The sequence below is a fragment of the Mastomys coucha genome, chromosome X, assembly GCF_008632895.1.
Source record: "Mastomys coucha isolate ucsf_1 chromosome X, UCSF_Mcou_1, whole genome shotgun sequence".
NCBI lineage: Eukaryota > Metazoa > Chordata > Mammalia > Rodentia > Muridae > Mastomys > Mastomys coucha.
In genome coordinates, this window is record NC_045030.1 from 162,277,017 (window position 1) to 162,288,513 (window position 11,497).

General features: G+C 39.3%; 1 protein-coding gene across 2 annotated transcripts in view; it reads left to right on the forward strand.

Annotated features, from left to right (window-relative positions):
- The window catches only part of Arhgap6 (Rho GTPase activating protein 6), a 484,877-nt gene that overhangs the window by 234,543 nt on the left and 238,837 nt on the right, over positions 1–11,497 (forward strand). The window contains exon 1 of one of the 2 annotated variants that reach the window (XM_031371345.1): positions 10,396–10,730. The exons of the other annotated variant lie outside the window; for it this stretch is intronic. Coding sequence (XP_031227205.1) covers positions 10,686–10,730 — 45 coding nt within the window. The 5' untranslated portion in view covers positions 10,396–10,685. Of the gene's footprint in view, positions 1–10,395; positions 10,731–11,497 lie in introns of those variants that run through there. 2 annotated transcript variants of the gene reach the window in all.

Below are 11,497 nucleotides of genomic sequence, written 5' to 3' on the forward strand. Positions count from 1 at the left end.
ACTTCTTTCATTTCCCAGCCCTGTTTCTATCATTGCAAGTTTCTCTTGGGAACACATTCTTTGAAAAGCACCCTCACGTCATTCCTTGTCCAATTATGTTTCAGGGGAACTTCACCTCAGGCAATAAGCAATGGCATTACTATGCTAAAGAAATAACTCAATACCTTGCCTTCAGTTATCATGGAAAGAGTATATAAAAAATGTCCTCTGTGAATAATAGAAGCCAGTTTTAGCCTTGGGCCACTCAGGCTGGGATAGGGAAACAGCGAAGGGGTAAAACATTGAGAGATCTTATAGCTGTCAGTCCTCTAGGGTGTAGTGAAGCATCTCTATTTGTTGGTCTTCTAAGCTCAATTTAAATATCACCAGGGAAAAAAAGATAACAGTACATCTTATCTTCCTTTCTTCTCTCTACCTTTTTTTGTGTAGACTCCATATGTCATATAATTCACTCACTTAAAATGAATGAACACTATGCAGCCAATTCTAGAAAATTATCATGAGCACTAGGAGAAACATAATACCCTTCAGCTTACTAACTTACTAACCACACAACTACTTACTAACTACTTGGGGGTCCAGTCCTAGGCAGCAACACATGAAATCTTAGTCTGTGTAGATTTACTTCCTCTGGATATTTAATGTAAATAGAATCATACAGCATATGACGTTTTCTGATGGACTTCTTTCAATCGCTGTCAATATGTCAAGATGTATTTAGATGTATCATGTTATAGCACTTCATCCCCTTTATGGCAAAATAACCTTACATCAAATTGATAGTTTCTTCATCTATTAATCAGCTAATGAACATTTGAGTATTATGAATAATTTTGCTTTGACCTCTTATATACAAGATTTTTGAAGATGTGTATTTTCACTTCTCTTGGGTATATACTTATAATTGATAGCACGGATACATAGATTTCATTCTTAACCTGCAGCCAAAAGCCAAGTCTTCATAGCTTCCACCCTTGGTTTTTGTCTAAGCCTCTTTAGAAAAATGAACAAAGACTTTCCTTTCTTGCACATGACATCCCTTCAAATAATTTATCATTGCCTTCATGTCTTTCCTTAACTTTTGCAGTTTGACTCTCTTCTGTTCTAATCACTCCAAGTACAGAGATGGTACTTACAGGAATGAAAACAGAGAGCTTTGAAGTTGTTCTAACATCTGTTATGATGTACAAAACAGCTTGAGTTTGTTCCAAAGGTAATGCTTTCCCATCAACAACAGTCAATCAGTGGCAGATAATTTTTCATTTTCCCAGATTAGAGGGAAAAAATATCACTTTCTGAATAAGAAGACTTTGCAATGGATGTAAAAGGGGTTTCTCCTTTGGAAAATCACAAGGACTGGTCAATCTCATATTCATATTTGTCATTTAACATGTTAATGTGAAAAAATTCTTTGTTTCTTAAAAAAAAATAAATAAACCACTCTCTTGAGAACTTTTAAAGAAATCATGTGGCCTTAAGACAACAAGCAGAGAACTTGATGATGTTAAAAAGGGAAAAAAAAAGCAAGTTTTTGAGTGGGCTCAGAGATCTATAGAATAGCCTTAATTGCAATGCTCATTGCTTTTCAGTAGCATTTAATTCTTGCTGGTTAGTCATATACCTAGGCATATTTTTACATCTTTTGAAATATGAAATCCGGGGCCTAAGACAGCTTCCAGTATTGTCTCATATTACCAGCTTGACCTTGCATAAGTCTCTTGACCAAGGACAAGCCTTTGTAAGCATCAGTTTCTGCATCTAATTACCATTTCTGTGCTTCTCAAGTTGTGTTGTACATAGAGATCTTGTTTAAAATGTCAGCCCTGAGCTGGTGGTTAAAGTGATTCTGATCAGTGTGTTTTGAGGGCTTTCTTCACAATAGCAATTTAAAGGCTACCTCCAAGAGTATACTGATGTTTATAATGCCGAAGAACATTCTTTTGATTACTAATTAGCTATTTTTGTTTGGACTCTCCCCTTTTGTACCATCTTCTATTAAAGAGGAAGGACAATCTTATATCCTCATGTACGTTTTTACATTTGTATTGCATGTGAATGCAAAAAAAAAAAGGATTACATCAAAATAAAAATAAAGAAAAAGTTCTAGTCTAGATCCTGATTTATTAGAGTTCTTTTCACCAGAACAATTTCTATGTAAACTAGAATTTCTCAACATATGTACTATGGATATTTTCAGCCAGGTCAAATTTTGCTATGTTTATGATACTGTTTCTTGTATTTATTATTGGATATTAGACAACATTTCTCTCCTGTACAGACAAGATGCCAGTAGCAACTCTCCCTGCTTTCAGTTTGCAACAATACTAGCTGCTTCTCCATATTACCAAATGTGTCCAGGGCAGTGTACATATTAACAAATAAGGGGCTGGGAACCACCCTTCTAAAATGTAGTTGCCCAGAAAAGAGTTCAAGAAATTAGGTTGGGGACAGTTTCTTTTGTTTCATTTTTGTCATACTACAAGGCAAGAAGCTGCTAAACTGTTAATGCTCTGACCCTGTGAATTAGGCATCCCTCAGGATTGAGGAACACTCTGGCTTATTGTATTTGTTGGATTAATGAGCTCCAGATAGGTTAAGTGTTTTGGCAGGAAAGAGGCATTTTGTTTTATTGTCTTCATTTTATTAGATTCCTGACAACAAAAAATTTTAAGGTTGGCCTTATATATTATCCTCTTTATCATAAAGATAGATTTATCACAAGATAGATTTATTGGGGGAGTCCCACTACATGTGAAAATATTTTGAAAACTACAGTCACCACAGTAACACAGTGTCACCATTTACACTACCATTGGGCCTTGAAAGTAACGAGTTTTTGAGCTTCCAAAATTGGTTTGTTTAGATTTGTCAAGTGCTCTAAAATGCTGCCACGAATGGTCAGCCAATCTACTGACATTCCAACAACCTGCCATGTTGTGTGGTTCCCAGAAGTCAGCTCATTTATACCCTTCTGAAGCAGTGAGCTTCATCCTCAGGTGGTACAAAATATACTGTACTGAGAAGAACAATGTTCTTGGTGTGAGAACTCTATGTTAGCATTCTTGAAGACTGATTTACTTATGGCTATGAAAAGATTCACAACCTCGGCAATCTCCGTATTCCAGGCCAGATCATTCTTTATAACGATGGTTATCCTTCTATCACTTGGAAAATATTTAGTACCATTCCTGATGTCCACTCACTAGATTCAAGTGCCAGTTCTCCCAAGTTATATCAGGATATGGTAGTTCTCAGCATTGCTAAATTTCTCCCGTGGGAGTAAAATCATCTTCATTTGGGTAACACTGACCAAAGAGATATGGGTAGAGAGAATCTGGTAATTCCATAGGGGAACATGACTAATAATAAGGAACCTTTGTTTTGAAACCTGATTGATCACTGTGTAAATTGTTTTGTGTCCAACTTTCTATTTACATTTCATATGTATCATATATTGTGTATATACAACAAGAAAACTCCCCTTTGAAATAAAATGAAAATAATTGTACTTTCCTCATATCAATGTAATGGAGACTCTGGTTTATTTTTACACAGAGCCCCCCAACTTACATGCTCAATCAAAAGTGGAAACAATAGTATCTGGAATATTCTTCCTATCACTTGCAGTGGTGTCACAGTCTTGGACATTCTGCAAAGTATGGGTATTTGAGCTGCTATACAGATAAAGGAAAGGTAGAATTAGAGAAAGGAATACCAGTTGATTGTGGCTATAAATGAAAAGTCACTTCCTTTTCATCAGTTTACATTAATTATATATAATAATAGGTTTCACTATGAATTTCATACAAGTACATACAGTGTTCTAATCACATTCACTCCTGATGATCTCCTTTCTATTTCTATTTCTACCTTCATATCTTTTTTCTTTTTTCTTTCTTCTCACCTCCTCTTGTTTTTCTTATTATTGTTTCTCCTTCTCCTCCTCCTCTTCCTCTTCTTCTGTAATCCAATAGGTGAATGAATATTTTAAAGAATATAGTAATGCAGTAAGAAGAAAGCTCATAAGGCCTCAACCCTAGACAAAGGTCTATAGTCAACAAGGACTACTGAGAGTAGGAGAAGTAGTCTTCTATAGTGAAGAACGTAACAGTTAGTAATCTAATACTAAATGATATCAGCCATGGAAACACATCTACAAGTAATATTATGCAAACTGAGCTGGTTTTATTTATGTATTTAAGAATATATATAATATACATTTATAATAATTTGTCATTTATATGTTTTATTATATGTACATACATATATATGTATATATATATTAAAGATAGAGATGTCCTGAATTTGAGAGACCAAGGGGAGCTATGCAGGAGGGTTTGAATGGAAGAAGGGGAAGGTTAAGTGAAGTAATTCTATTATAATTTCAAAAAATAACATTATAGAAGAAGAAAAATAAATAAAAATGCATGGGCAATTTATCAGTGCCTATACCATTAATGAGATTGTCTTCCCTTCTCCTAGGAACCATTACTTACTTATAGATCTCCAGGAAGAGGTTGAGCTTCATGAGTCCTCCCCTGTCCTTGATTGTGTGTTCACAGACACAGTCTTGTGCAGATCATGGGCAGGTAATTGAAGTTGCTGTTAGTTCAAGAGTTCAATAGCCATGTCATTTCTTAATTCTCAAGCTGCAGTTTGGAAAGGCATAGCTAGAGGGATTATGGCCTCTCCTTTTTTGATTAATGACCCTTGAATAGAACATTTATTTTAGAACCATCTCTCTGTGGGTTCTTTTTAAGGGCACTCTCCCGGGATCTTTGGCACAGAGTAACAATTCTTCAGTGAACATATCAGATGACAAGAACAGTAAAACCAATGGTACCTTAAGGGGACCTATTGTAATGATTGATTTACCTTAACTCTCCCTTGCTTTCTTTCTCCCCTGCATTCTCAGGTCATCATGTTCTTATCCATAATTGACACATAACTCTATGACTCTCTTTGTGCTGGTGATCGGGATCACAGACAGTACCATGAGGCTGTGCCAAAGCCATGTCCCTCTCTCTAATCTCTCCCGTGTGATTGCAGCTCCAAGCAATATTCTTGGGACCACCAGGGATTCTTCAGGTACTAGTCTTGATCTTAGATCTGCTTTCAGGCTGAGAGTGGTATCTTTTACTGAGTTGGACAAAGGAACAAGGGCCTTTTGTTCTTCTTTGGATCCCTCCTAGGGATTTAGGAAGTGAAGTAAGGAATTATGACTATAGAGTAAACTGATCATTCCTGAAGTGGAACATATATTTACAATTTGCTCTTTGAGATTGCCACCCCTCCAAGCAAATTGAACTTCTACTAAATGAATGTCCTTCCTCTAAAGAACACCACGTGTATCATTTATTCCTGCCCATGAGTACATGAAATCAGCAATGGCATTATTGACACCAGGGCCTCAGTAGAGCTGGAGGGCTCCCCTTTAATTCCAGAAGACATGATATAGGAAAAGGGGGTCATGGAACTACTTCCTAGTTATCCTTCCTTAGTCTGGGGTTCGGTTTCTTTAATTTCATTTTTGTAGCCTTGTGAGAAAACCTAAAAGAGAGTCAACTCTAAACTATGTTCAGCCTTTATATAAACTATGTTCAGTCTATTTATATTGTAGGGTAAATAAAGATTTTAATTAATACAATCCATTTGGGAAACTGTGGAGCACCATCCAGTAACACTAAACTCAGGCATGCGTATAGTCCAGCAACTCTATTTGCAGTTTCTTACCCTGTAAAAAGGCACGCACATGAGCACATGTGGATTCGCCTAAAGATGCTCAAACTATATGGGTTTCACTAAATCAGAACAACCATAAATGTTCATTAGATATAAACAATGATAACCACAAGCAATGGGATGCCACACAGCAATGGCAGTGATAGGCTACAGTGGCATTTGCCAACATGGGTGAGCCCCCTAATATAGTATTGAACAAAACAAGCTAGATGCAATAAAATATATCTATGCATCAATGTATGTAAAGTTAGGAAAAATCTCTAATATTTTTAGGTATTTTACTTACTAAAATACAGTTGTTTTCCACCAGGTGTGATTTTGCTTCCTCCTAAACCAAAGAACATTGACAATATTTAGAGATATTTTGAGTTGCTATAATTGGAGGAGAACAAATAATACTGGTATCTAGTAGTAAAGTTCAAGGTACTGCTAAATCTGCTATAGGGCACAAGGCTGCTCCACAACAAAGAATATGAGTCCCCCAAAGGCAGTGACACTGCACTTAAGAAACCGTGTAGGAAGCCAGAAAATAAACTGAAACAAAAATGTGAGAATGTTGGGGCTGGAGAAGTGGCTCAATGGTTGAGAACACATGTTCCCAGCACCCACATGACTACTAACAACAGCTGTCTATAACTTCAGTTCCAGGATATGATAGATTCTCACTCACTTGGCTCTCAGTACTGTATACACGTTATACAGACATCCATGCAGACAAAACACCTATGCACATCATAAAATAAAAATAAACCAATCATAAAAAATAGGAAGATGTCTTCCACTTCAAGAAGAAGGCATGGCTCTGAATCCAAGAGGATGGGTTTCTGGAGTGTTATTAGCACTCCATTCTTTAACTTGGATGAAGGGTAGATGGAGGAATGTTCTGTAAAAGTTAGTGAGTTGTTCATTATATGGTATGTTTGTTTCAAAAACGTTAAGCTACTTTAAAGGGCTGAGTTGTTATGATAATAGGATGGAGAAGTGGAAACATTGGATTTGGGGGCAGGAGTTCCAATGCCAGGGCAGATCCCATAGCCACCAATAACAGTGATGGAGTGAAGCACACTCAGGGCTATTGTTGGCACCTTCAAAACTCTGCAGTTTTATTTGCTTTCTCAACTGCAATTGACGTTTTCCTGAGCAAAGGTAACCATCCTTGAGTTTTCACCAAATATGGAAAAGCATAACTTACCCTATAGGCAGGCAGACTCCATTTTAAGTTAAATATTCTAGGAGATAAAGGTCAGTCTTAGCAGTACCATGAAGTTTGCGGACAGAAATGCACAGGCATTCTACTATTAGCATGGCACGTGCAGTTTCTCTCAGAGATGATGCTGTTAGAGTAACTCAGACATTATTTTTGAGTGCCCTCTGGGAAGAAGTATAAATATAGAGAACTTTATTTTTAAATGGAACCAGGCCTGGGGATATAGCACAGGGAAAAATATCTTGCCTACCATGCACAGAGCCCTGGGTTCCATTCCAGTACCACAATAAAAGAAGAAAAGGGAGTATTAGCCTAATATCCACTAAGGAGTGGATTGAAGTTTGAGCCCAGCAGAAATGTTTCTTGTTTCCTCCTGTCTCCCCCATTATCCTAAATAATCAAATTTGAGCGTTGAAGCTTCATGCCACAATAAAATACAGTTCAGCTCATCCAGAGCAATTGAAAGGCATAGGGTAAATTCATTGAATACACAAAATAGTCAATCTCGTCTGGAAAAGTGAACAATGAAAAATAAATACTCATCATGAGTAGAGATTCAAAAATAAAGCTTAAAATGTACTTAAATAGAAATAATTTGTAAATCTAAAGTTTTTCAAACTGAACAGACCTCTCAGTGTTCTAGACAATCTTTTAAGGTCCCTTTTTGTGACTTGAGCCTTGAACACATAAGCTGAAATTTGAATGAGCAGATTATTTTTTATAAGAGTTTTTTTGGGAGGACAAACTATTCATTTTCTTAAATGTTTGTCCTATACCACTAAACTTATCTACTATGGGGTTGGGGAGCCATCATACTTGAAAATTTCATGGCAATTTAATAATAGCACTTTAGCAAGGAATATTCTAGAAGACAGAAATCATGCCTAAAATGTAAGTGCACAGATTGGCAAGCACTGGTTCTTTTATTGCTACTTTTTCAAAGTCGTAATACAAGCAAATCCTGGGGCAACCCAGTTTTAAAAAGTATCTTGCTTGGAAGTAATGATCAAAAGACTGTGGTGAACAAGTTTTATAAAAACAGTAACTTGCTTCTTGCTTATATGTATTGATAATGTAGCATTCATCATAAAAACAGGGGCTTAACTGAAACTCCAAAGTTATATGACAAAAGAGAAATTACTGAAACCAGAGAGTTTCTTTGTTTGTTTGAAACAGGGCCTCCCTGTATTTCTGAGGCTAGCCTCAAGTTCATGGCAATCCTCCTGCCTTAGCCTCCCCAAAGCTGAGATTACAAGCACGATCTATCATGTCCTGCTTTAGAGTTCATCTGGATAGACAGCAGTGAAGCAAAGTTTCCTAAACCAGACATGTCATAGTCACTCCATCCTATCTCATTTTTATAAATACATTGTCCCCAGGCTCTGGCAGCTGCAAGTCTCCGAAGGGTTGAAACTTGCAAAGTGGGCAGTAGTTCTCTACTTTCTTTGAAGACTTCCGTCTAAGGGTTATTTTTCAGCAGCAGATGAGAATGAGAGTAAAAGGAGAGAGCTTGAATGCATCCTTTTCCAAGCCCTGCCTGGTCGTGCTTGAACAGTGGAGTCTCTAAAATGAATGGGGTTGACTCTGTCTTCCCTCATAGCCAAGGGGTGGGGGCACGAGTAAAGTAGACTGCAAGGAGAATGAGAGACCCAGACAAATATCTGGGTCTTGTTCATAAGACAGACAATATTCTGGCTACAAATTTCTGTTTGAGGAGAAGTTTGACTTTTTATTTCTTATATTTTATGACAGTGTAAAATACACACAGAAAAAAGTATAAGCAGCACCAATCTGCTAAACTCTTGGAGCAATGGCTTTTTACATATAAATACACAGACCGTCTATAACACCTTAGAACACGAATTCCTATGGGCTACCTTCCTAGTCTATTCCACATTCCCTACCTTGCTGTCATTCATTCTGACCTCTGTTACCATGCATCACATATGTCTATTCCAGTTCAATATTTGCATTTCAGTTGCAGAATAAATAAATGGAATGTTATAATATGGACTCCATGACTTCCTCCTCCCAACATAAAGTTTGAGGAATGGATTCACATTGTGTGCTTTGGTAGAGTTGTTCTTTTTTTTTCTTTTTTTTAAATCTCCACTGACAAGTATTCTACTGTGTACAAAGCCCACAGACGATTTATATGCATCGATTTACATATGTTTGGACTGTTTCCATTGTGTGTAACTATGTTTTAAGGCCTGATGATTGCTGTTGTATATGATATGGTCATTTAAATTATTCTATGTATAATCACAAATGGAATTGTTGGATGAGAAGGCAGACATACAGTTAGCTTCAGTACAGAACTGTACAGTTTTCAAGGTAATTGGATGACTGTGAGATTATCCAGGTAGCTATCTCCAGATTTCCTGAAACTTTGTGCTCACACTTATACTGTTTGTTATATGTAGGCTGCCAATTGTTTTCAGATAATTAGAGTCTGTTGGTGGATGAGCTTGTCCAAATGGATTTAACAGGGGTCACATCCTACTTTCCTCTCCTTGCCTCCAAAAAGGAATCTGTCAGAGGGTGTTTCTACATTTTAATATAGCGGGGACACTGAAGAACTAGTATACATAATCCCGAAATCCACTTTTCATGTCATAGCTACCCATCTGGGGCCTCAATAGGTGGACTGCATGGTTCGGGAGTCTCCATTCAGTCTCCAGATTCTTCTGCCACCCCACCCCATGCCCTTTACCTCGTCTGCATTTCTTTCTAAGGAAACTTGGTGACTTTTTTTTTTTAAATGAGGTGTTTTAAAGGACAGGTTTCCATGGAGGGATTTTAGAACAGAAGCCAATTGTATGAGTTATTGTGCAGCTCCAGTGTATGTGCTAAAAATGAGTTGGTTTACTTGGCAGTGTTTCCCATTAGTGATCTGCTTTATAGCTCCTTGTTCAATGCTGCCCCTTATGCTACAGTCTATGCCCAGATCCAGTCAGGTTGAGAATTCACTCCTGCTCTGTCAAATTCTCTAGGACTAACCCTTCAGTGGGCTTCCCTGCATTGCTTGGCTAGTGCAAATTGCCTTAGCCATTCTGCTCCGGATCTCCTAGCTTCAACAGGCCCTGGGGAGATAGTAATATTTATTTAGATCCTTCTCACACACCTGAGATCTCTGAGGGTCTCAGCGTTTTGAGACTCAGATCACAACTTTCCAAAACCTTCAATTCCACCCTCCCTTGAGACCAGTGAGAATAGCCTTCCAGTGACAGGAGCCCAGCTTCTTCAAAGTTACTCAAAAATATCTCTCGGAAAGCTCTTCTTCTATAGGTTTTGAAGCCCCAGTGTTGACTGTCAGGTCAAGAGGCCAGCGGGAGGAACCGAGTGCTAGGAGGCGGGACATTGGCCAGCCTGACACCTGTCTTGGGAGACTTCTGTGGCTGCAGCCTCCAACAGCTGGCAGCGGCCACTGCCTCAGCAGGGGCCCGCCAGGAGCGGAAGGAATTAAACGCCCGCCCATCTCATCAGACTTGGCCGCTCCCTCCTCCTCTCCCTCCCCCCTGCTCGCTGCCTCCTCCTCCCGGTCCCCACAGGCTCTGCCGCAGGACTCAGTGCCAGCTACGCTAGGAGCCAAGCTCCGGCTCAGAGCGCTCAGAGCACAGCGGGGCTGACGCCCAGGGCTTTCTCTGAGATGGCAGTGAAGTAAGGGGACCACTTGATAGACGCCAGGACCCTCGGCTGAGCTGGAGAGCCTGCTGCTCTTCCAGTCGGGGACATGGGGGACCCGTCCTACAGCGAGAAGCCCCGTCTGCACTACGCGGTAAGTGAGTGTCCCGACCGGGGAGGAGACGAAAGGGGGCGCCACTTGGCTGGCAAAAAGGATACTGTGGGGAGGTGATGGGATTCTTGGTTCTGAGAGGTCTTTTGGCTTGGGAATAGGGCTCGGGAATTGGGAATCAAGTGTGCCAGGTACCTCACCCGGGAGTGCCACCTGCTCCAGAACTAACTCAACCATGCTCCTCAAAATCCCTGAGTAAGTGTCCGTGCACTGAGTGTCCCTGTTCCTGTGCTTTTGAGCAGTGGTCACTTAGTCCACTACCTAGGGCTGAACCTCATTGCTACTTTGCTGTTTAGGACTAAAATGTAGGACTTCTGGGGCGTTGGCTAGCCTTTCGTCAGATTTAATGGTAGGACTAGAATCGAACTAGATAGAAGTAAAGGCTGCCCACTGATCTGAATCCAGTGGAGCTGCTAAAGAAATGTCGCAGGGAGCTTTAAGTGCACCGAGTTTACTCCTTGGAAGGAGTTTGTGCATTTCCCTAGGAGTTTGCAAAGGGACAGAAGGTTGCCAACTATCTGCTTAATACCAGGGAGTCCTCTGTTGAATTCTTCTTTTACATCATGGTGATCTCTCTTCTCTCTGTTGACTTAAGTGTCCCACAAATATTTATTGGGGACTTATTTTGTGCTGAACATTGTGCTAGGCTCTGTAGGTACCTACCCCAGCATATGTGATAGACAGAAATCTCACTGAGCTTGTGTCCTTTGAAGGAGTCAAGGTTTCATGTTAATGGCTAACCAAACAAG